This window comes from Balaenoptera ricei, chromosome 10, assembly GCF_028023285.1.
Source record: "Balaenoptera ricei isolate mBalRic1 chromosome 10, mBalRic1.hap2, whole genome shotgun sequence".
NCBI lineage: Eukaryota > Metazoa > Chordata > Mammalia > Artiodactyla > Balaenopteridae > Balaenoptera > Balaenoptera ricei.
This window is the reverse complement of record NC_082648.1, coordinates 100,796,947-100,821,132: the sequence shown is the minus strand read 5'-3', so window position 1 is coordinate 100,821,132 and position 24,186 is coordinate 100,796,947. Positions and strand designations below refer to the sequence as shown.

Genomic DNA, 24,186 nt, shown 5'->3' with positions numbered 1-24,186 from the left:
CGCCGAGCAGGGGCTTAACCAGTGGTATTCACTTCGGGGAGTGGAGCACACAGCAGGTGCCCAGTGTCTGCGGAGGGAGTGCGCAAAAGTGCTTCCAGTGGATTTCAAAGGCAAGAAGCGCTTCTGTCTGGACAAGGAGGGAGAGGGCGCCCCAGGAAGAGGCGCACGTGTGCGCGTGAGGGCATGTGTGACTGACGGGGGGCTTTCAGAGAACAGCGGGTGTCGGTGGGGCAGCCGGAGAGGTGGGCAGGCTATGGAGAGCCGTGAATGAGCCCCTCGGCCTGCCCAGGAGGAACCGCGACGGCGCCCTGCTCCAGGGGACTGGCCTTGTATGGTAGAGCTCCCTGTCACTGGCGTGTGCAGCGCACGTGCGCCCTTCGGTTTATCCTGCTCACTCCTGAGCACACACTCAGCCCGACCCTCTGCTGGGCGCAGGGACGTGCAGGAGACTCTGGGCTGACAACAGCCCGGAGCAGAGACAGGATGGCCAAGCCCGAGGTCCGGGGCAGAGGAAGAAAGTTGTGAACAAAGATCTGCTTGGTCTGGGAGGCAGGGGTCAGCAAATTCTGCCCGGCACCAGGACGACTTTGGAGAGGAGGGAGCTCTTGCCCTGGGTTTTAGAGACATGAGCACGTGGGCCGGGGGAGGATTGTAAGCACAGGTGCCCAGGGAACTTACTCTCGCCTCTGCGATTGGGCTCGAAGCATCCTCAGTGAGAGAAGCCAAGTCATGGAAGAGTAGAGTAAGGGCTTTGGATCCGGACGCACTGGGCTTCCTATCCCCCTCCACCGGTCTAGAGCACTGGGCAAGTCTCTTCCCCTCTCAGCTTCTCATGTGAGAATCGGCTCGATAAGGATAATGCTTCCTGGGTGGGGCTGTTGTGCAGATGTATTAAGACAGTGCCTGAGCTCCCCAGCCGGGCCCTGGCCAGCAGTGAGGGCTATTGTTTATGATAACGAGGCTGCCAGCCCCACCCAGTCAACGTGGATACTCATGTAGGAGGTGGGGGCTCCCACAGAGGGGCCCAGCAGTGCGTGGAGCCGTCAGTTCCCCAGGAGAGAAGGAAGAGGACCGCGTGTATCTCAAGCACTCCAGGAGGGCTTCCTGGAGGACACCGTCTGAGTCCTTCCTGTGGATGAGGCCTGGGCACCCGCCACGGGCCAGAGGCCGGGGGCGGAACTCAGGTTGCCTGACTCCCAGGTGTAGGCTCTCTCCTTGCCAGGGGGCACCTCGTATAACAGAATGTGCCAAGTCCGTGGGGACCAAGGAGCAGTGTGCACCGGGCTTGCCCCGGTCAGGAGGGCCAAGGAGCGAATTGTTTTCCACAGCGCCTGCTGGGCCTGCTCCGGGCCTCCAGGGGAACCCAGTCTGTCCTAGGCCGGCGGGCAGGCATCTCAAGGACCCCACGGCTTCCGTTGGTACCATTCAGACCTCACCGTGGGTCCCATTTGGAGGGCTGGGGACACAGGGGTGTGAGGGGTATGAGGCGGGCCTTAGGCCCTTCAGCCAGTCTCTAGGGAAGTTGGTGATGACTGCAGGCTACCCAAAGGAATTCTGAGACTGTGATTTCCTGCCCAGCCTGGGGGAGGCCTGTGTTTGGGCCGCAGTGGAAAAAGGGTGCAGAGCGGGCAGCCCCCTCTTCCCTCCTGCTTAATCTTGGGGCTTTATCATTTGGGAGCGGGGTTGGGGGGGGCGGAAAAGAATGTTTACATGGCTTCGCATTTGTTTCAAATTATTCATCAGTGTTGGAGAGTCATTGTTCCCCGCTAGTGTAAACAGTGGCAAGGCCCAGCCACCCTGCCAGCTCTCTGAGGCTTTGTAGATGTGTGACGTCAGTGCCCTTTGGTTCCTGGCTTCCAGTGAGGTGACGGGGTGGGCCAGGCCAGATGGGTGGCACCAGGGAGTTCACTGACGATGGGGTGGAAGCAGTGTTTCCACACTATGAATTCAGTATTTGAAGGCCTGTATCTGTTGTTTGTTTTACCAATTGAACCTTTGCGAGGGCTGGGGAAGCCGAGGTACAGAGCAAAGAATCTGAGAACCATGGGAAGAACCTCAAAGAGTGTGACTTCCAGGAGCAGCTCCCCGTGTTAAAGTCTCATCGTCATGTGTGTGCCGGCACGTGGGCATCGGAGCCTCTGGCGGGTGTTATTGGGACAGAAACGGGGCTGAGCTGGTACGCTGGGACTCTCCTTAGTTACTCATGCAGGCTGGCTCCAGCTTCGTGTTTGCAGATACTTTCAAGGGGACACGCAGCTTGAGTTCGTTTCAGGAGTAGCCGGTTCTTCATCACCTTAGTCTGAACGCACTTGCTGGTGTGGCCAGCTTAGCAGGGGTTCCCAAGGCACACGCTCAGGAGCTGGACAGCGGGTTTGATTCCTGCCTTTGCTCCAAGCAGCTCTGTGACTTTGCCCAAGTTACTTCACCTTCTGTGCCTCAGCGTCCTCATCTGTAAAATGGAGTCAGTAACACAACCGATCACTCAGTGTTGCCGCAAGGACTGAGTGTGTGGGTGGAGTGAGGCCCCGTGCCTGACACACAATGAGCACTCCTGGAAGGTTAGCTTTATGTTGTTATTAATAGGATGAACAGGACCCAGTGCCTGGCTCAGAGCTGTTCATGGTCTGGTGCAGGCGGGGGCAGACCCCAGAGGCAGACACCGCTGGGGTGTGGAGGGGAGGCGCCCCCAGCAAAGGTGACCCTGGCACTGGGCCTTTAGGGAGCCATCAGTAAGACTCATTGAGTGTGGAAAGGTCTTCAGAAAAATCCCTCTCTATCCTTCCCAGCTTCCCCCGGAACCCCCCGTCAGTCTCCTCTCAGCAAGAGCCACCTTTACCGTTTTAGCTCTAATTGTTGGTGGCTTTTATAGTTCAGAGCTCTCCCTCCCTCCTGGCTGCCACACGGCTGACATTTGAGCTTGCGGGAGAATAATGACCTGCCTCACCGTCAGCCTCAAAGGCAGCAGCGTGGTCTCATGGGTGGGGAAGTGGTCCGTTGTCCCTGAGCCGAAGTAGGACCCAGCTGACATAGCGCCAGCACTGAGTCCTCCCCCGGTTCAGTGCAGGTCAGTCTGCCTGAGTCTGTACCTTTTCACATCCTTTTGGTGCCAGTACTAAAAGATGGCTGTGTTAAAAAGAACTGTTTAAAAAGTTCAGTGCCAAAGCTAGTGAGTATGTGTGTGTGTGTGTGTGTGTGTGTGCACGCCCGTGTGTTGGGGGTCGTGGGATTGGCTCAAAGCAGCCAGTAGCTCACGTTGCCTTTGTGGTTTCATATATTTGCCTATTAAAATGACAATACAGACATGGCACATTAAGGTTTAAGAAGCCGTTCTTTCATTAAACAAGCTGACAGTGTAGGGGGTTATGACTTGGGTAATTGAAACATGCTGTTCTGTTCAAGACCAGAACTTCATAAAGACTCCTTTCAGCCAATAGCACCCTTTGTGCCAGCAGCCTCTGGTCAAAAATGAGTGTCGGCCCTGAGGTCTGTCTCTCCCGGAGAGTGGGAAAGACCGCTCGGCAGCTTTCCGTAGCAGTCTTGGCAGCCAGAGGTCAGGGCTTTTTAAAAACCTCCCCTTCTCGGGGCTTTTGAAATCAATTTTCAAGGCAGAAAGCAGGCTGCCCTGGCCTCCAGCCTCTCCCTTGCTGCAGGGTCTGTGCTGCTGATTGCAAATCTGAGGTGTGATTGAAGAAAGGGGGCGGTGGGATTTGGTTGGCAAGGCTCTTCGAGTCGGGGGTAGATGGTGCTAGTTGCAGGTCTTCCTGGAGAGGGAGGGTTAGGTGACATCAGTGAGAGCCCAGGTTTGGGAGGCGGACCACCAGGCTTGAATCCTGCCTCTGTGGGACCTTGGATGAGTAACTTGGCCTCTCTGTACCTCAGTTTACTTGTCTGTAAAATAGGCCCAGACCTAGATGTGATGTATAGGGTTTCTGTGAGCATTAAAGGTGTTAATGCAGGTAAGATGCTTGGAGTAGTGGTGGCCACACAGGAAAGCCAGGGCCAGCTAGCATTCCAGCCATTGTGAGTGTCTACCTCTGTGGAGTAACTCCATGAAGTACTGTTGGAGGGTACCACCGTGGGGTACCACCAAGCGGTACCTCCGTGGTATCACTCTGCAGCCAGGGGAACTGATGGCATCCGTGTCCTTCCAGGTGACCACGCCTCACTTCCAGCTCCAGGTGTGATCTCTCTTGTCCCCTTCTCTTCCTTCTCTCACAGATGTGGACGAGTGTCAGGACAACAACGGTGGCTGCCAGCAGATCTGTGTCAATGCCATGGGCAGCTACGAGTGTCAGTGCCACAGCGGCTTCTTCCTCAGCGATAACCAGCACACCTGCATCCACCGCTCCAATGGTGAGTACTGGCTCCTGCTGCCCAGTCACGCCCCCTCCCCTGTGGAAACAGGTGGCCGCTGGGAACCCCCTCTCCGCATCTTGATTCTCGGGGCCTCAGGGTCAAGGCAGGGAACTTTGGTGGTGGCCCGAATGGCTGTTTTGTGCTTCTGGTGTCGGTTCTGCAGGGACACCTCCCAGCTCCCGCCCTCTGCCCCTACAGCAGGGCTGTCGGTGTTTCTGGTGTTTTTATATGGGGTCGAGATGGGGCCACAGATGGGCAGATGTGTCCAGAGAAGCTACTTTCCGTTCTGGGCTGGGGGCTGGATGTGGCTAGGAAGAGTGGGGCCCCATTCCCGACGGTCCCCTTTCCCTGAGGGGGGGCTCGAGGTCTGACCGGGCCAAGGGCTCGTTTCTCAGTCTCCTGCGTGTTCACTGGGTCACCAGCCAGCAGAGGGTCCTTGTGGTCAGGAGCCGGCTGCTCTCCGAGGCCAGGTGGGATGGCAGGCCAGCTCGGGGCAGTGCAGAGGGTCAGAGGGGGAAGACTTCGGCCAACTGGAGTGCCCGGGGAGCCTGGGGACAGCCCCAGGCTGGGACAGAGCCTGGCCTCCAGCTGAGCCCAGCAAGTGAAGGTCCTTGGTGTCAGGGCAGTGGTGGTCAGTTTGGGCCCAAAGCAGCAGGGCTGTGAAATGGGACAGCTGGCCAGAAGCCGGGACCCACGTGGCCTCCAGGCAGAGCGAGCCCCCTTCTGGAAGGCGTGGAGGCACATCCTGGTTAAGATAATGGCACGGCCCAGAATCTCAAGGCGGGCTGTGCGCTGCAGCAGAGCGGCTGTGCCCTCCTGCGGCCTGGCTGTGCTGTGCCTTCCAGAGAGCAGACGCGGAAGCAGGACCAGGCAGCCCCATGGTTCCAGCCTCAGGCCCTCGCCGATTGCTGACCCTAACAAGGAGGAGGTGCTGGAGGGGCCCTGTAGGGCCTCATCTCTGGTCTGTGGCATGGTTCACACTGAAAGGCAGGGAATAAAAAGGGCAGGCGCTGGGCTCCGCGTCCGACAGGGTGTGAATCCAGCTCTGCCGCTCCCTAGCTGGGAGCCCTTCCTCAGGCGGCTCTGCAGCTCCGAACCTCAACTTCCTCATCTGCAAAATGGGGCCGTGGTGTTGACCCGGCAGGGTCTTTGGAGGATAGGACCAGATCCTGGGAGTAAAGTGCCGGCGTGCACTAAAGCTAACAGAGGCTGTGAGGTGAGACTTGGGGGCCCTGGGCATGATCTTTATTTGAAAACAGTTCCTGAGTTAGAAAAGAAAAAAACATTTAAGAAGTACAAAACCCAGGGTAATTAAGCAGAACTACTCTGCTGGACTCCTTAGAATTCTTAGTGTTTGTTTAGGCAGTTTCCTCAAAGACAAGACAGCCCGATAATCCCCATCCCTGCCGGGTCCCCAGAAGGACGGAAAGGCCGAGCTCCGAGGTCCCTGGACACCTGCTCCAGGCGCGTTGTCCAGACGTCCACGGCACTGTAGAAGACCTCCCAGCTGTGGGGCTGTGGAGTCGAGCTGCCCAAAGCGAGGACCCTGGCTCCACACTGAGTTTTATAAAAAGCAGATTTATGAGGAAGAGAGTGAGTGTTGGGGGTGGGACGGGAGTCCTGCTTTCATCGAGGAGAGGGGTTTACCGGGCGGCGGCTGCTCTGAGCGAGCTGTAAAGTCCCCGAAGCCGGGACGGCCGGAGCCCCTGTCAGCCGGGCTGTGTGTGCCCTGTTCCCTTGAAGAGCAGCTTTCCCGCGAGTAGGGCTCCAGGTGAAGCTGTGCCCCCAGTTGAAAGGAGGGTGAGCAGGAAGGGGGAAACAGCACGATGCAAGACGGCGGCCTGGTCCTGTTTGGAACCAGGTCCTGGTTTGGCCTGTGAGCATTGGTTGTACTAAGGATGTTACAAAGCAAACCTCGGCATCAGCCGGCGGTGGGGGGCACGATGATGGGGGGGAACAGCGACAGTGGCTGCTATGAGGTCACACGCTTACTCTGAGCTGGGCCCTCACAGCAGCCTGGCGAGGCCGGGGTATTATGACCCCGCGACAGGTGAGGAAGCTTAAGCCCAGTAAAGTTAGGGGACCTGCCCGAGGTCATACCTTAGGGACATAGCAGTCAGGATTCCAGCCCAGGTCACTAGCTGTGGCATGATGAGGCTGGTAAGGAAAGAAACCGGGTGGAGGAATAGACAGAAATAGGCAGGCGCTGAAGGCCCCTTTGAGGAAGCCACATGTGAGCTGAAATGGAGCAAGGGGGGGAGAACCACTGTGAGGCCAGGCGGGGTGTGTGTAAAGGCCCCGAGGTGGGAACGGACCAGACTCCCGGGAAACGCAGAATGAAGGGCGGGATGGTGGGCACGGTGACCCCAGGGTGAGGGGAGCTTGGCAGGGGCCAGACCCTGAGGCTGGTGGAACGTGGGCGGGAGTTTGGATTTCGTGCAGGGAGCAGCCATGGGAAGCTGGGTAAGCAGAGGCGGGGAAATGATGCTGAGGGGAAGGGCGGGGGGGACTTCTAGGGAAACCAGATGCTTCAGGGGCTGGGCCTCAAATTAATCGTGCAGTGGAGCCTGGAGTCTACGTGCCTCACCCCACCCAAAGGCCTGGGTGGCCAGATCTGGATTTATAGGTGAAGCCAGGAATCTAGATGTAACCAGAATACAGATTTGGGGGACTAAACCCAATCTACATTAACTGGCATATTGGTTAAAGAAGTCCCTTTTCTCATTAGGACTTTTGTGTCAGTCTCTTAAGTTTTAAATCTGGGCAATGAATCAATCTAAAAAACAGGAGACAACGTCTTGGATACCTGCTGAAGGTCAAGTGGCAGCATTTCCAGGGTTCCCGAAGGCTCTGTGGAAGGTCCAAAGGGGACAGGACAAGTGCACAGGGCGTTGGCCAACCTCTCAGTAGTGCCTGTGGGTGGGGACGGTCCTGGGTGACTGGACACGCTGCTCCCTCCTGAGCCTCTGTTGGTTGTCATGACAGTTGCTCATCATGATTGTGTGTTAACTTCAGTGACGATTGTTAGAGCTCAAAAGAGCGTGTTCAAGGTGCTGAGACCCAGCTTGTTTTGTACCTAAGTGGCCTCTGTTCCCCAGATCAGATTCCTCATGTCACCTGACTCTTCCTAATGCCTGTCAGCCCCTTGGAGCCTCCCCTGAGCTGGGTTTGATTAGAGGGGACCAGACACATGAGCAGGGTCTGCTCCAGGCTCCTGGCCGAGAAACAAGGCCATGGGGCTCAGCCCTTCTGAGTGGCCCCACCTCCCAGGCGACGGCAGAAACCCTGGCCGGAGGCGTGTGGATCTGGCCAGGCTGGGGTTGGGGGTTTTAGGTTCTCAGCCATTCTCACCTCCACGGGTCACGCGGCCTCTGCCATTACTCCTGCCTCTCTGGGTCTCCTTGTCTGTAAGTTGGGACCAGCAATCCCTCCTAGGCAAGTGAGGGCTCCATTAGGGGAAATGCTTTGAAGGGGTCAAGTGCAGTGCCCACCCTAGGAATGACAACTCACATGGACAGCTTCTTTAGGCCTTTAAAACTCATGCTTGATTTGGGGACACAGGCTGTTCCTCTCTCCCAGCTCTGGGTGGGAGGGGACCCACAGCTGTTGAGAGCTGTGGCCTGTCTGTCTCTGCTCAGCACTTCTTTGAGCTGGTTCTGGCACCATCACAGCCCACACTCACTTCCCACTCAGCCTCTGGTCCGGCAAGCCACAAGTCCCTCTTCCACCCCACAGCCTGGGAGCAGCCGGGCCAGGCCACTCCCAGCCTCCGCTTCTGCATCGTAGTCACGCGCCCAGGGGGCCTCCCCGGTCCCAGAGTAGACGGTCCACCAAGCAGCTAGCACGTTCGAGCTCCCTCCCTCTCCCGTGCCTGCTTTTTTTTTTTTAAACTTATGTCATATCTATGCTCCAAGAAGGTGTTGACTCCTGGATGAACTTTTCCCTTTCCTTCCAGTGAAGAATTCTTTCTTTCAGTCTGAGCAAAATTGATTTAGGGAGAAGAAGGAGCTCCAAAAGGTCTGACGAGCTGTGTGATGGCAGGTCACTGTTCCATTCATTCATGTGCCAGGTGCTGGCTGGTCCCCAGGATCCCCGTATGGGCAAAAGCAGGCATGATCCCTGTGAAGCTTTGCATCTAGAAAGGGGATTAAATGCTAAATAAGGATCCTAGGAGTTACCTTATAATAATGGGCTGAGAAAACCACTCTGGAGGGAGGGACCTAGGGGCTCTAGTGTGGTCGTCTGAACAGCAGAGACAGTAATGAGAATGGTCTCCTGGCCGGCCTGGTGGAGGATTGCTCTCTCACTGGCACTGATCCTGGGCCACGACCGTTGCTGATGGTAGTGGGTTGGAGATATGTGTGCCCTCTCCCCGATGCAGGAAGCTGTCCTGCACGGCTGGGCTCTGCAGCCTCACCAAGTGCCCACAGTGGTCCAGTCTGTGGTGGTGGTGGAAGGCCCCAGAGTGAGAGGAAGTGTCACATTGTCCCCACAGCTGGAGGAAGCAGGACAGGCTGGCAAGGGCGCTTAAGGGGCTGTGCCTGTCAAAGTCCATCCCCGAGGGCCCTTTGGCACAGAGGAGACCTGTCATCTCTGTGTTATGCCATGACTAGGAGCCCAGGTTCCAGGGCCCCACAGCCTAGGCTGGAATCCCAGCTCCACCACCTATCATCTGTGTGACCTTGAGCAAGTCACTTAACCTCTCTGTGCCTGGTCTGTAAAATGGGGATAGTCATAGTACCTACTTCATAGAGTTAAAAAGATACAGAAAAGAAAGTTTCAATAAATGTGGGCTCTTATTATTGTTATTTATCACAGATGAGGAAACAGGCCCAGCGAGGGCAGGGCCTCACCCTCGCTGGGCCAGTTTCCCGAGCCAGCAGCAGAGTCAGGACTTGGGTGCACACTGAGCCAGGCTCTGCTGATGCGTGCTGGCTGCTGGCTGAAGCCTGAGCATCAGCCGAGGGTGAAGAGGCGATCAGGAGTCAGGCCTCATCCTCGAGGAACTCCCTTCCAAGGGGTGAGCCGGTGGCCCTCGCACCTGGGTTTGTCTGTGCTCAGGGCAGGACATGCCCATCAAGACAGCCGTTCATCCAGCACTAGCTCGCTCGCTGCCTGACCCGCCTAGGGCTGCAGAGGTCAGACCAGCCCCTGCCCTCCAGGATTGCCCAGCCCCGTCCTCCCTGTGGAGGTCTGAGCAGTGTGCCAGGCCCCTGCTAGGCACGGGCAGTCGGGAACCAAGACATGAAGAGGACACCGGGCCTCTGTCTGTTTCCGGTGCTCCCCGGGCCCGGGGTGCCCCGCCCCACCCTGTCGACTGCCTGGTGCCCCGCTCAGCCCTGGTGGGAGCGCCCAGCACCGCACAGCCTGTCCTGAGCCGGCCCAGGGAGCCCTGTCAGCCCCTGCCTCGCCTATGCTCAGGGGCTCCTGTCTCCCACCCCCGCCGTTGCTGGCCACCCAAGGCAGTTTGCTGCCTGCTGCCTGCGTCCCTGCAGCCTGGGAACTCCCTGTGGGTGGGGGCCGTGTTCCCCACCTCTCTGTGTCCTGTGCTGACATGGGGCCCACGGCAAAGGCCTGAGGGAGGAAGGAGAGTGACGCTCAGTTCTTGGCGGCTCCCCGGGCCCGGACGCTCCACACCCTCGGGTTGTGCAGGTAGGTTCCTGGTCAGCACGTGCTAGTGGGCGCTAGTGTGGTCTGCCCAGGCTCTGGACCAAGTGGTAGGGGCCCAGAGGCTCTGAGAGGCCATTGCACAGTTGCCTGCACGCCGAAGCCCTGCTGTGCTGCCTCCTTTCCCGTGCTGGAGGCACTGGGCCACAGGGCAGCTGATCATCCGTGTCCCCGCAAGGCTGAGGCCCGTGCAGAGCGGAGGCCACGCTGGCATTCTCTCAGCAGGGGCGTCACGGGTTTACCTGAGTGCGTTTAATGTTCTGTTTAATATCCTTCTGAGCCTGTTTAAATGCACATATAAATATGGGTAGGAAACTGCACTGCCCGCCCGCCACCGGCATTCCTGGTGACGCTCAGGGCCGCGTTTTCACACAGCTCAAGATTTGGCATCAAGGGTAATACTGGCTCCAGCCGAAATCAGAGGTGGGGGCCAGGAATAGGAAAGCTCGGCTTCTTCTGCATTAAATGATGATGGTGATGGTGAGAGCTGCATGTCCTGGGGGCTTACCGCTTGCCAGGCCCTGTGATGAGTGCTTTTCATGCACTAGCATGTTGCATCCTTACAGACTGAGAAACCGAGGCGCGGAGAGGATCGGAGACTTGCCCGAGGATGCAGCCAGTGGCACGGCAGGGCCCCTGCTCTGGCGGGCTGGGCTCTGAGCCTGGGCAGCCTGTGTGGAGGGTTCCGATGAGGCTTGCACCCGCTCCATGCGGCCGGCCCAGGCGGGGTGAGGCCTGCGAGAAGCAGAGATGCTCCTCAAGTGTGAGCGTCCCAGGTACCAAGTGTGCCTCTTTAAGCGCCAGGAGTTCAAAAACATCTCGTAGTGGAGATTTCCCGAGGTGGTTCACCCAATCCCTTCTCTCTTCAGAGGAACAGCCTAAGTTGGCCCGGCCCCTTTTCCCTACAGTTCACAATTTTTGTTACGAGCTCAGTGACTGAGACAGCCACTCCTCTGAAGGCCAGAAAATGCTTGTTAACGTCTGTCGCCGTGCTGAATGGCCCAGCTTCTGGGCTGGAAGTAACTCTTCTGATACTGCTGTTGTCTGCCGTTCCGCACCCCTGTCTGTAGGGGGTCTTGATGTGAAGCCAGCAGCCCGGGGTCCACGCGCAGAGGCGGAGACTGTGGGAGCCTGAGGGCTCCTGGCTTCTCAGGAAGGGGCTTGGGCTCTGCCACAGCTGTTTGCTCACAGGAGCCGTTTTCACCTAGTTCCGAGTTTGCAGGTATACTCTGGGACCTCTCTTAGAGTTCATCCTTTTGTTTATTAGACCCCTGCGTGAAGTATTTTTAGGATCTGTTCATTTTATCTGTAAGTTTGTACTCAGCTGTAGCTAGAGACCAAACAATAGGGTTTTTGAAACTTTTTATTTTGAAGTAATTGTAGAGTCATAAGGAAATGCAAAAATAGTAAGGCAAGATCCCACATACCCTTCACTCAGTTCCCCCCAACGGTCATGTCTTACATCACTAGAGAACAGGATCGAGTCCAGGAAGTTGGCGTTAGTACGGTGTGCGCGTGTGGTTCTCGGCCACTTTATTACATGTGGATCTGTGTAACCGCCTCAGCAGCCAAGAATTAGCATTTTAATAATAATGGAATAGCTAAATACTCGTCCAGGCACATTATGAGCACTTTGCCTGTCTTAACCGGGGGGCTATATAAGTTAATGTTCAAACCAGTACACTTTTGAGAGTGAGAGGAGGCGCTATTAATTGTGACGGGGCAGCAGGTATAAACTGGGACTGTCCCAAGCAAACCAAGGCATATCGTCACCCTAAAATTACCTCATTCATAACCCCTTGAGCCCTACGGGGTAGGTACTATTACTCCCATGTGCAGATGGCAAATAACAGAGGCAGGTAATGCGCCCGGGGTCACGTGGATCCTAGGAGTCGTACCAGGACTGGCACGTAGGCGGTCTGGGTTCAAATCATGACCAGCTTCTGTGGCTGCCTGCCAGTGTTTAAAGAGACTACAGCTATCCCGTGGTTCACCCCTTCTTTGGTCAGGCATGGAAACTGGGTCCTAAAGAGAAGAGGGACTTCCTCACCCAGTGTGCTGGTCAACCTGGATTGGGGCTGTGATGTGCAAATCTGTACCCAGGGTGTGGCGTGGCGTGGCGTGGCGTGGCGTGGCGTGGCATCACGTACTGGGTGGTCAGTTCGGGCCCTGGGCCACAGTGCTGAGGGGCTCAGCCAGCAGCCTGTTAAGGTCACAGGGAACTTAGTTCTGCCTGAGGGCTGGGAGCCTGGGGGAGGTGGAGAGGGATCGAAGAAGAAGCCCCTGAGGGCGGGTGGCCTGTGAAGGAGCTCAAGAGTGGAGAGTGGGCGGCATGGCCGGGGGCTTTTGGGGGATTGTGCGGCAGTGATGGGAAGGAGAGGGCGAGAAGCTGGCGGGGCCACCTGGGTCCAGACCTGGGTTGAAAGTAATGGAGGCAGCTGACATTGAAAAACAACTTGGAGCAGGGCTCTGAAGATGGAGAGGCAGAGACCCTAGGCAGACGTGCAGTCACAGCCCTCTCTGGGCCTGAGTTCTGGGATGGTTGGTGTCTGAGCAGGGAGGGCCCTCAGACACTTGTCACCCTCCAGCGCTGTCTGACTGAGGAGGCGATTCTGTGGCAGAGCCTGGTGGGCTGGGTGCCAGCGCTGGTCCTGACCTCAGGTCATTTCTGTAAGCCATGCAGCCTCAGTGGAGAGGAAGGGGGACTCGGATATGAGCCCCTTCCCTGTACCTGATGCTTTTCTCACGGGGTCACGTATAGATTCTGGGTCTCCTGCCGCTCCACCCCCGGCGCCCTTCCTGTCTTTTCACCCTGAGGTCATCCAGCTGCACTTCACTGCCTGGGCCCTTCATGCAGGCCGGCCTGGCCTCTCGCCTCTGGCCAGGGCTTCTCTGCCGTCTAAGGTTCCAACTTTATTCTGGTAGCCGGAGGAGTCAGTGTCCCTGCAGCCCTCTTTGCCCGTTGGAGAGAGTGGGTCCTAGAGCCTGAAACCAGACCCAAAGCTGCCAGAGTGAGAGGGTCAGGAGACCGTGTTTGGCAGGAGTTTGAACTTTGCTGTGACAGTGACGGGGCCCCCATCAGCCCCAGGGGTGGGCGTATGATCCACGTTTGGGGAAGATCGCTACCCGCTGCGGGCTGGAAAGGGAGATGAAGCACTTTTCTGGGAGGTGGCCATCAGGGTCTGGACCTCACCGGGGGCAGCGTAGGTGGGCAGGAGGGTGGCGGAGCAGAAGGTGAGCGGCAGGGCAGGCAGGCCCTTCTGCAGAGAGGCCCGGCCCCCGCGTCACGTAGGTGCGGAGTACTTCAGTGGCGGTTTGAAGGAGGGTCCAGTGGCTCTGGACCACGTGGGGCCTTGTTCTTTTTAGAGTCCGGAACCCTGGAGGGGAGCCTGGGGCCCACAGCAGGACCAGCCAGTCTCTACTTCTCATGAGGCTGAAGCCCGGGTCCTGCTCAGCCTCCGGCTCGGCGTCTTGACCGCAGGTGCCCGGGGCAACTCATGCACAGTGCGGGCGCCCACGCTCTCTCGCCCACTCGGCCTGGGACCCGAGCAGGTGGCCGGGATGGTGGGTGTGAGCTCAGGAACCGGGCTTGATCGGGGGGGCAGGGGCTCGGGAGTTTTCTGAGCTCCCCGCAGGGGGCATGGGGCCATCCGTGCTCTGCCTCCTGTACTGCCCTTCACCGCCCCGTGGCCAGGCTGGGGAAGGGGGCTGGGCTCCCCCGTGGCCCTTGGAGGAGAGCACTCCTTCCAGCCGCACTCAGACCCTGAAGTGGAGCACAGGCCCTGCGCCCTCAGCCGCTCCGGGTCAGCCGCCGCCGGGAGCCTTGCCCCGAGCCCACTGCGCAAAGCCCACACCCCCGCAGGACCGGCGGGGGACCCCTCGGCAGAGGTCCCCGGGCAGTTTTCGGGCGCGGGTCCCTGGGGACGGGTCAGGGCAGAGGGCCCGTGGTTCTCAGGAGAGATGGCCGCCCTCTCCGCCTCGGCCCGGCCCCCGTCCTGGGCACCCCCCTCGCGCTCCTCCAGGCCGGTCCTTGACCCTCCTCTGGACTTTGTCTCCTGTCCGGCTGCTCCCGCCCCTCCTCCCGTCCCAGCCAGCAGGGGTCCTCGCCCGGCCTGGCGCCCCCGCCGCAGCTCAGCTCGCGGTGCTCTTACACATCACACGGTGCTGTGATGCTCTCAGCTACCCCGGGAAGCGCTTCCCCCAGGAAGCGCCTCGGGTGAGCGCTGTCACCCCGCCGCGGGAGGGAACCCCAGCTGGGCCACAGCGCGAGGCAGCACTCGGGATGGGAGGCCAGCGTTCTGACGCCAAAGTTAGGTTTTCTTCTCCTGCTCCACCCCCATCTCCGGACTCAAATGCCTGTGGAAAGAGGCTCACAGCCTCGCCCGAGCCGCCCCCGCTGAACGTCAGCTTAGCGTCCCATCACTGTGCCTGGCTGGCCGGCTCCCGTTGCTTCCCGGGGCGTGATTCCCACATGATGGGGTCTGGGCCAGGCCTTGACCTGAGAGACCCCAGCGTGCTTCCTACAGGACCAGGGACACCCCCTGCCCTGTTCCAGGGCTTTCTGTCATCAGCTGTGGGTGCTAGGTTCCCCGTGGGTGTGTGTGGCTGGGAATTTTCTGTTTTAAAAGAGGGGAAATAGTGGCCATGCCAGAGAGTCCCCCACCCCAGCCTCAGGGCTGCCCCTCTGTCTGCTCCTTGGGGCGGAGCGTGGGGCAGGTTCTTCCCCCGGCCCCGGCCTACAGACCAGGTGGGCGGGAGAATAAACAGCTCTCGCATTTAGTGGGCAGATTTATGGTGCTGCCGGAGAAGGCCTGTCCCGGCCCTTTGCAGTCCAGAACGGCCCTTGAGGCGGGGACGATAAATCCAGCCCATTATTTTTTACGAGCCTCCCATCCCATAAACAACTCCTTTGGCTGGTGTGCCCAGCTTCACGCCCTTCTCCTGGCCTGGCCTCCAGCCAGCCCTGCAGGGACCCCAGTACTTAGTGGCGTTGGTGGTGGGCTTTCCTCCACGCTGCAAGACCTCGGCCTCCTAATGTGGACAATGCAGGGGTAGCTGGCCCTGGCCCTGGCTCCCTTCTCGGCTGCACGTCCTGGGGCCTCAGTTTCTCATCTGCGCAATGGGACAAACATTAGTGTTCATTATAGAAATTTTTATGAGGACCAAAATGAGAGAATATGTGTATACTCTGTCCCCTAGCAGAGTGCCTGGACCTGAAATTGGTAAAACTGTCAGCTGTCACTGGGCATCACTATGTGCCAAGCACTGTGCCCAGACTGTGACGGGAGTGACCAGATATGCTGTGTAGCTGTATTATCCCATTCTGCTGGTGAGAAAATGGAGATTGAGAAGCCAAGAGATTTGTCCGTAGTGAGTAAGTAGCATAGTCAAGATTTGAACCCACATCTTACCAACTCCTGAGACCAACGATACTGAATGAACAAATGGATAGAGGGGTGGGAGCAGGGGTTGCCCACTGCCTGGAGCCCCTTGCAGCCCCGGGGCCCTGCCTCTCCACCCTCCTCCCGGGGCCAGGCTTCACCCTTCGCTCAGTTAACTGTTTCCCCGGTCTCCCTGTCCCATCCGCCTTCTGACAGCAGTGGGAGCCACTGTTCTGCGTGACCCTCTGGCCATGTCATTCCCCACTGAGGACCTTCCTGTGCCTCCTCTCCCTGCCGTGCGTGTCATGAAGTTGCCACAACAAACCCTTGTCTCTCCCGCACCAGGAGCTTGGCCTTCACCGCCTTCCAAGGTCTTCCAAGGCCTTCCAGAGCGCAGCCCCTCGCCCATCCCCCACCTGCCTTCTGTTCTCCCCGTGACCGGGCAGCCCTTTACCAGTCATGGGCCTTGCTTGCTGTGTGCTATTTCCTCTGCCTCAAGTGCCATTCCCCATCCCCCTCACTTCCTGGAGAACTCTTCATCATCCTTCAAAACCCATCTCGCTTCACCTCTTGTGAAGCCGTCTCTGACTTCGAGGCAAGCACGTCAGCCTCTCTGCATGAGCTGATTCCTCTCCTGGAGCACTGATCCTCCCTGCTGCCCCAAACTTGCCCCCTTGTCCCCCAGGCCCACACAGTGGCTGACCCAGTGTGTGCCCATGTATCTGTTTACCAAGTGAAGTGACCATTCGGCAGTCTGTTCAAGTTAGAATAAATGGTGGGAATCAGCGTAAGTTGCCAAAGGTGGTTGTTCGTGCCCTTGATACGATCCCTGGGGAAAGGGCAAGGTACTCAACATTTGTTGAGTTCCTACTGTGTACCAAGTCCTTGGCGCCCTTTAATCCTCAAAGGACCCTGGGAAGTAACAGCTGCCAGCCTGTTGTGCAGGGGAGGGAACGGAGGTGCAGCCAGAGACGGCGGGCACAGCTGGTTTGGGACGAGCCAGCCCAGAGCCCAGGTGTTGGCAACTCCAAAGCCCAGCACGTGGCGGGCAGTGGAGGTGAGGCACCGGCTGAGGTGCCTGGGAGCTGCTTGTGTCCTTAGGGAATCTCCTGCTGGCACATCCCCCAGCGTTCTTATAGCTTCTCTTCCAGGGCCCCCAGAGCTGCTGGGGGAGCACTCGCTCAGCCGCCACGTTGGCCCTTCCTGCACCTGGGCTACGTTCGTCTGGTCACCTGTCAGGGGGGAGAAACAGACTTGCTCCCTGGTCACAGCCAGGCCATGGCCTGGGGCCTGTGTGAGCTGACCGTCCCCCCATGGCTCCCTTTAGGGTCCCCGTGGAGCGAGGGATAAGGTTGCCAGATAAAATACAGGACACCCATTGAAATTTGGATTTCACATAAATAATGAATCCTTTTTTTGGTGTAAATATGATCCATGCAACACGTGGATATGCTTATACTCAGGAAATACTTGTTTATCTGAGATCTGGACTTAACCAGGCATCCTATGTTTTTATTTGCTGTGTCTGGCAGCCCTGGGGAAGGAAGGGGGCACCTCTAGCCTCTGGAGCCCAAGCAGAGTGAAAACCCAGGAGGCGAGTCTCACAGGCCTGTGGTCCCAGCCACCTGGGCCTCAGAGAGGCTTGGATGTGCTCGTGGTGACGCCTAGTGATCAGCCAGGGAACTGCAGGGCACGGGAAGAGGAAGGCCGGTTAGCCCTGGGAGGGGATGGAGGGCGCAGGGGTCCAGGGTGAGGGGCAACTCAGAAGGGACAGGCACTGCAGAGCTGGCCACACGGGGCCGGGGTAGGGGGTGGGCAGGGCAGCCTTTACTGAGCACCACCTGCTCCTTGAGGGGGTGGGCAGGGACCCTGAGCTGGAGCCATCACCTCTTTAGGGCCCTTTAATGATCTTCCTTCTCCACTTCACAGAGGAGGAAACCAAGCGAGTTCCAGGCCACATACCTTAGAAAGGGCTGGCATAGGCATGGGAGGTAGATCTGGTAAAAACTAGGCCCGCCCCACCTCAGCGACGCCGACCTTCCTGTGGCACCTGCAGCTCTGCAAACGTGTGTCCACGTGTGTCTGCACGCACTGCCGCGTGGTCCTCACAGCCACCAGACAGGCCCCCTCCCATCTCACAGAGGAGGCTTCCCAGGGGCTCCCGGTGCCAGCACTGGTCAAGGCACCGGAGGTGAGGGGCTAACGGGAGGCTGGGGTCCATCCCTGCTCTCCGAGCAGGCCAGCCCTGCCCCGCTGCTCTCATCTGGCACTCCAGGAGCCAGCCACAGTCTCAGCTGGCCATCCGTCCATCTGTCCACCTGCCCACGTACACAGAATCTGCCCACTCAGTGAGCAGCTGTGGCAAAGGACTTGGTCTTAGCTGAAAATGCCCCTGTGACGTGTGTGCCTCCTGGCTGGCTCTGCTGGCGGCCTCAGCACAGGGCCTGCACACAGGTGGTGCTCAGCAAAGGTGTAGAATGAGTGAGTGAGGGAAAGAGTGAGCCTAAAGGCTGGTGACAGCCCTGAACCAGCAGTGCCTCGTGAGCCACCTCCTGATGTGATGGAAGGAACACTGAACGTGGACTTCCCTGGCGGTCCAGTGGCTGAGACTCTGTGCTCCCAATGCAGGGGGCCCGGGTTCGATCCCTGGTCAGGGAACTAGATCCCAAATGCTGCACCTAAGAATTTGCATGCCGCAGCTAAAGATCCCGCGTGCCGCAACTAAAGATCCCAGTGCAGCCAAACAAATTTAAAAAAAAAAAAAAAAAGGAACACTGAACTTGAGGGTCAAGGCATGGGGAGCCAAGGGGATTGGGAGTCAGGAGGTTACGTGTGGACGCCGTGCTAACTGCTGCACGGCCCAGGGCAAGTCGTGTCCGGTGGGCTTCAGCCTCCTCGGTGGAAAAGGAGGGGCTTCATCCAGATGCTCTTTAAGGTCCCTTCCAATTCTTGCTTTCCAGAAAACCAGTCCATTCTGGCTGTTTGCTTGTATGTAAACTCAAAGCAGGATGGCTTGGTTTCAGAGACGGGCCTTTGTCTGTAAGTGCGCAGGCGCTTCGGGGCCAGCCACGCTGTGGGTGTCGGTTGCACACCTACGACGGGCTCAACTGTGGTCCAGCCACTGGGAGAGCAGAGCAGGATGAAAGGCACAGACAAGAAGCGGGCTGGTCCCGCAGAAGGAAGGGCCTGGTGTCCGGGAGACCCTACCTAAATACTTGTGGAAGGAAAGCACGTAGGCAGGTGAGCAGATAAACACGGAGGGCGTTGGGGGTCAAATCACACAAGGGCTGGACTGCCGAGGCTGCACCAGCTGGGCAGCAGGTGCTGCGGGGAAGGCAAGGTGCACACTGACAAGGGCCAGTCCCCCCGGGGCCCTGGCAGGGGGCATCCAGCCTGAAGGCAGGGGTGGAGGTGGTGGGACGGCCCAAGGGTCTGTGTGCCGGGGAGTGGGCAGTGGGGACCAGCGAGGAAAGGATCGGGCTGATGGAAGCAATGAGGCGCTGGAGGAAGAGCAGAGCAGAGTCCCCTCGAGGGCCGCCGAGGCAGCCAAGTGAGCACAGGGCTGGTGGGGTGTGGCGTGAGCACCTGGCCAGGGGTCGGGTCCCTGCTGCACCGCACAAGGCGGGGGAGCCCTCTCCGAGCCTCAGCATCGTCGCCTGTCTGCTGGGCCTGCTGACGGTACCTGGCACTCAGCATCGTGGAGACAGTCAGTTAGGGAAGTGTGCAAAGAGCCTGGCGTGGGGCCTGGCATTGAGGCGCTCTGGGCAAGTGGAAGCCCACAGACTTACTCCTATCTCCCAGGTGGGGCCACCCCTAGGGATGCAGCCTGGGGTGGGCTGGGCTCGTGGTCAGCTGGGGGTCTAGTCTGGGGCAGCTGGCTGCTGACGCCCCGGCCAGGCCTGGAATTGCCCGGAAGGATGTAATTTCAGGGGCACAGGGTGGGAGACAGAGCCCTGCATTCTGCTAAACCCAGGCCCCATAATGAGAGGCTCTCCGAGCACCATCCAGGCACAGATGCTGTTGGAGTGTAATTAGGGGATCGAGGTGGAGCCGGACCGGCGGGCGGGCGGGCAGGCGGCACAGGCTTGGGGCCAGCACTGCCCTGAAGGCAGCAGCCAAGCCTGGGCCTGCAGACAGACACGTCCTGTTGCCCGAGTATTGGCCGCTGTTCTGATGCAAAGTCCAAAGCCCAGAGCGGCTGAGCCCAGGCCCCTCGTCAGTGTAGCAGGGTTTAGCGAACATTTCTCAGGCCTGAAATGGGCACTGTGCAGTGGCCGGGGGGTGGGGGGAGGGCAAAGGGGTGACTCGGGCTTGGGCCCTGCCTCTCAAGGACCCCCCCCAGTCTGGTGGGGGGAACCCAGCAAACCCAGAAGTTATAGTTCGTGTGGTGGGTGTTATGAGAGAGGGGAGTCCAGAGGGCTGTGGAGGCCCAGGCCGGGCCCCTAATCCATCCTAGGGACTTGAGGGGAGGGTGGAAACAAGGAGGGCTTCCTAGAAAAGGTGACACCCAAGCAGAATCTCAAATTGCTGGCCGACAGCCAAGTGTCCCTGTTCCCTAGAGCCACGGCAAGCAGAGGATGGGGAGGACCTAGAGTGCCATGCTGAGAACTTTCCTGGGCCCTGGCTGGGGTGGGAGCATTGAAGGGTTTTTAGCAATGGGAAGATACAGTCAGGTTTATGCTCTATAAAGTTCCTTCTGCAGCTGGAGAAGGGCAGGTCTTCAAGTCAAACAGAACAGGGTTCAAGTTTCAGCTCTACCACATCCTACCCAAGTGACCAAGGGCAAATTGCTCCATCTCTCTGAATGGTTCTGTAAAATGATGACAAAACTACTTACCTTGCAGAGTGATATGGTAAGGGCCTGTGTTCTCACGTCTGCCTCTGTGCCGGGCCTGGGGTTGGGCCCTGCGGATCAGGTGGGAACGAGGTGTGCTCCCAGCCCGCAGCCAGCTCAGGCAGGGGGTCTGAGGACCATGGAGTTGTCACTCCCGACTCGGGGGAGGTTTGGGGTGAAAAATCAGGCGTCCTGGAGAAGCTGGCATTTGATATGGGCTTGGAGAGACAGAATGTGGAAAAGTGGACATAGCCAGGGAGGGCCGGGGCTGGGTCGTTTCCGTGCTTCACACCCTGGGGAAAGGTAAGGAAGAGAAGGGGACAGCCCGGGTTTCCCTGCCCCTCCCCTGGCCGTGAATGCTCCACTGCCTCCAGGAAGTCCACTGGGAGCGCAGGTTCTGAAGTGAAACACGGTATGCCTGTCTCATCCGTGTCCTCTGGGCAAGTTACCAAGCCTTTCTTGGGTCCTACTCTCCTCACTTACACAGTGGGGATAATAGCATCTACTTTGAAAAATGGTCCTGAGACTTAAAGGTGATTATTCACGTAAAGTGCTTAGGGCACAAAAGGCACTCAATGATGGTAGCTACGGTCGGTCGGTCGGTCGTCATCCGCCTGCAGCGAGTTTCAGTTTCCTGTTTTGCAGCCCAGAGCTGCCCCCACTCTGTCTTGCTTCAGGGCTGCCCCTAGATCCAGCCCCCTCACCTCAGTTATTAACCTCTCGGTGCTTCAGTGTTCTCATCCGTTAAGCGGGCCAGTACTGGACAGAAGCGCCCTGCTGAGGTGGTGGGGAGAATTCGTGAGATAACACGTACAGCGTGTGGCGCAGCCTGGCACACAGGCGGCTCTGGGCGGACGGGCACAGCTGCTGTCCTCGTCACCTCTCCCACGGTCCCATCCTTGCTGCCGCCCCTGTGCCTTTCCCCCCACGGCGGGACCTTGCTAGCGTTCCCTTCAGCGCCCCCATTCGAAGCATGTGGGAGCCCATATTTGTTTCTCCCTGCCTGGCTTGGCCAGCTTGCCGAGTCTGGGCTGGGGAAGGCAGCAGCCTCTTCCTGTCACCCCCCCACCCCCGCAAGGCTCCAGCCTCTTCCTGGGCTCCGTAATTTTCTACTGATGAGGTGGAAGGGGAGGAAAATCCCTTCCTCCCGAGTTGGGGGAGGACGTAACAAGGTAATTGTTCTCTTCTCCCTGCTCTGCCGTTCCCAGCTTGCCTTCCCTTCCTGCGTGTTTAAGGGACAGGGATGCGGAAAATGATGTTATTGATGAAGTCGCCATAGCAATGACCCCTGAGAGGCACACATTCCAGCTTTGTTATTCTGGGCCGGGGGGCTACGAGAAAGGCTGGCCCCTAAGTACAAACAGATTGGCCCCCAGCCCCACTGCCCTGCTTTAGATGCATCCGTGAACTTTGCTCTACGGAAGACGCGATGTACGCACTGGTTTGGGGCAGGCAGAGTCCGCCATCGTTTACCTCTGTGCACACTCTTGTAGAGCATCAAAAAATGATAGGAGGCCTTTGGGAAAATAGGCCCTGGTGGGAAAGGGCTGCGGGGGCCTGTCACCGGGCCTAAAGAGTGCAAGAACCTGGGCAGGGGCCCGTCAGAAGGAAGCTCGGGGCGCTTGGGAGAGGAAGGTGCAGCCCGGAGTTCTCGTGCTTGGTGTGGCCCTGGCACGTCTTTCCCCAACCCTGATCCAGCCTCTCATGAGCTTGTTTGTAAAATGGGCACGGCCATACCCACTTCTCAGGATTACGGTGAGGGTTACATTAAATGGAAGTACAGTCAGAGCCCGAGTCCCTACATCATGTCTTCTGGGAAACTGAGAGAAAGGGGCTCTGAAGTGTGTCTCAAATCCAGCCTTCGTCCCTGTCCCCACACACGCTGCCATTCCTGCAGGCTCCTTTGTCCCTTTCAGGGTGATAACAGTTGCCTCCCACCCGCTTCTGGCCTGCACTCTTGCCCCAGCAGGTCACCTCCATGCAACATCCAGAGATCTTTCTAACACAAAGTGCATCGCTGCCCAGTTTACAACCTTTCAATGGCTCCCCCTGCCCAGGATAAAGTCCCTCAGGTCCTTACCTGCACCCTTAGCCAGCCTCACTGGCGCAGAGGAGGGGCCTGCACCTTGAGTGAGTGCCTGGGAGGCAGGTCCGACAACTAGTCACTTTTCACAGGTGAAAACTAAGGTTCAGAGAAGTGAAGTGATTGCCCAGGGTCATGCAGCAAGCGTCAGAGTCTGAATATGGACCTGGCGATGTGTCAGCAAAGCTTCTGTGTCCTCATTGCTCCCCGCCCCATCCTGGGCACCAAGGAGACACTCGGTCCAAGTTTGCAGAACGTAATTGGATTTGGATGGATTGGATCAAATTAGATTCGACCTGGCGGGCAGCCTGGCCTGACTGACACCAGGCCCCTGAAGACCAGGATTTCTGGGAACAACTCTGAAATTATATCTCACTTCCCCTCGAGGAGGGGAGATGAACAGGGCTTTCTGCTGGACTCAGCACTGCATGGTGTCAAGATGGGGAGTGAGGCCGCGGGAGTGGCTGCACCTGGCCCCGGGGCAGCTCTCTTGTGGTCCAGCTCCCAAGGGTAGACACGGTACAGAGCAGGGGGCCACAGGAGGACAGAGTGAGACGGGGCCCTCCGGTTCCGCAGGCTTGCAGAAGCCTGCTCTGTGCCCAGTTCTGGGCTCCGCCCTTGTTCTGGAGAAGCCTGTGGAGACAGTGTGCCAGCCAGAGCTGGCGGGAATGGGCCGGGCTGCCTCAGAGGAGCTGGGATGGGGCTGCAGCAGGGTGGGGGACCTGAAGTCCCTCCCAGTGTGGAGCCCAGGACCATTCTCCTGGAGCAGAAGTGCTTGGTAACACGCACCTTGCATGCCCCGGGGTTTGCCTTTCACATCCAAACTTCCACTTGGCCCCGTGGCCCTCAGCAGTAGCCCTCCCAGTACTACCCCTGTTAGCTCGCAGTGCTCAGGACCGCCTTCCTGGGCGGACAAGAAGGGAGAGCCATCCGCTCTGTCCCTGAGGCTCTGAGGCACAGAGGAAGCCATGCCAGGCCCCACGTGTTCCCTGCCCCGACCTGCACCTCTGCAGTCCCTCTGCCACCGTGACTTCATCTGTAAGGTGAGGGGCTGAAGTGGGCCACCCTGGGCTCTCTAAGCCTGTAACCCAGAGCCTCCCAGAGGGACTTGGGCAGAGCTCCCCGGGATACTGTGTTAAGTGAGGGGGAGGGGGCTATCCACGAGTGCCTGCAGGGCTTCTCAGAGCCTTTAACGTGTGTTGTGAATTCTCTACATCAGGCGACCTGAGATGCTGTGTTTCATAGAATACAGAGCAGCGAATGCCACAATAGTGCTTTGCAAATTCTCTATGCCTCTCGCCTTGTCCCCTAAATAATAGGCAATGGGTTTAATCTGCTCTGAGGTAAGAAAGGCTTCATTTCTCTCTCCTCTTCCTCCCTCCCTCTTTCTCTCTTCTTCCTCCCTTCTCTCTCTTTCTCACCCCCATTCTTCTTTGCTTTCTTTCAGTTACTGTTTGCTGATCCCTAACTCTGGGCAGGCCCCGTGCTGGGTACTTGGGACACAGAAAAGAATAAAGGTCAGGTCTCCCCTCAAATTACCCACGGTTGGCAGGAGAGAGCAACTCAGCAGCTACTCGCATTTTACACAAGGCAGAATGAAGCAGGAGCAGTGTAGAAAAGCTTTAGGAACAGCCCTACTTTCCTAGCAACCCGCTCTGTGCCACACACATTTCATAGTCTTCTCATTTGAGCCTCACGGCAACCCTCGGAGGTACACGTTCTGACAAACCCATTTGTCAGCTAAGAAAAGGGAAGAAGGTATCTGACCAGAGGCTCAGGTACGAGCAGGCGAGCCCTGGCCCCGGCCCCTCCTGCCCGAGGCTCAGCCTTCCCCAGAGGATTTTGATGGTGTGAGCACGTGGCCA

General features: G+C 58.2%; 1 protein-coding gene across 1 annotated transcript in view; it reads left to right on the top strand.

Annotated features, from left to right (window-relative positions):
* The window catches only part of SCUBE1 (signal peptide, CUB domain and EGF like domain containing 1), a 134,925-nt gene that overhangs the window by 42,773 nt on the left and 67,966 nt on the right, over positions 1 to 24,186 (top strand). Inside the window, exon 4 of the mRNA XM_059934890.1 lies at positions 4,219 to 4,353. Coding sequence (XP_059790873.1) covers positions 4,219 to 4,353 — 135 coding nt within the window. The remainder of the gene's footprint in view (positions 1 to 4,218; positions 4,354 to 24,186) is intronic.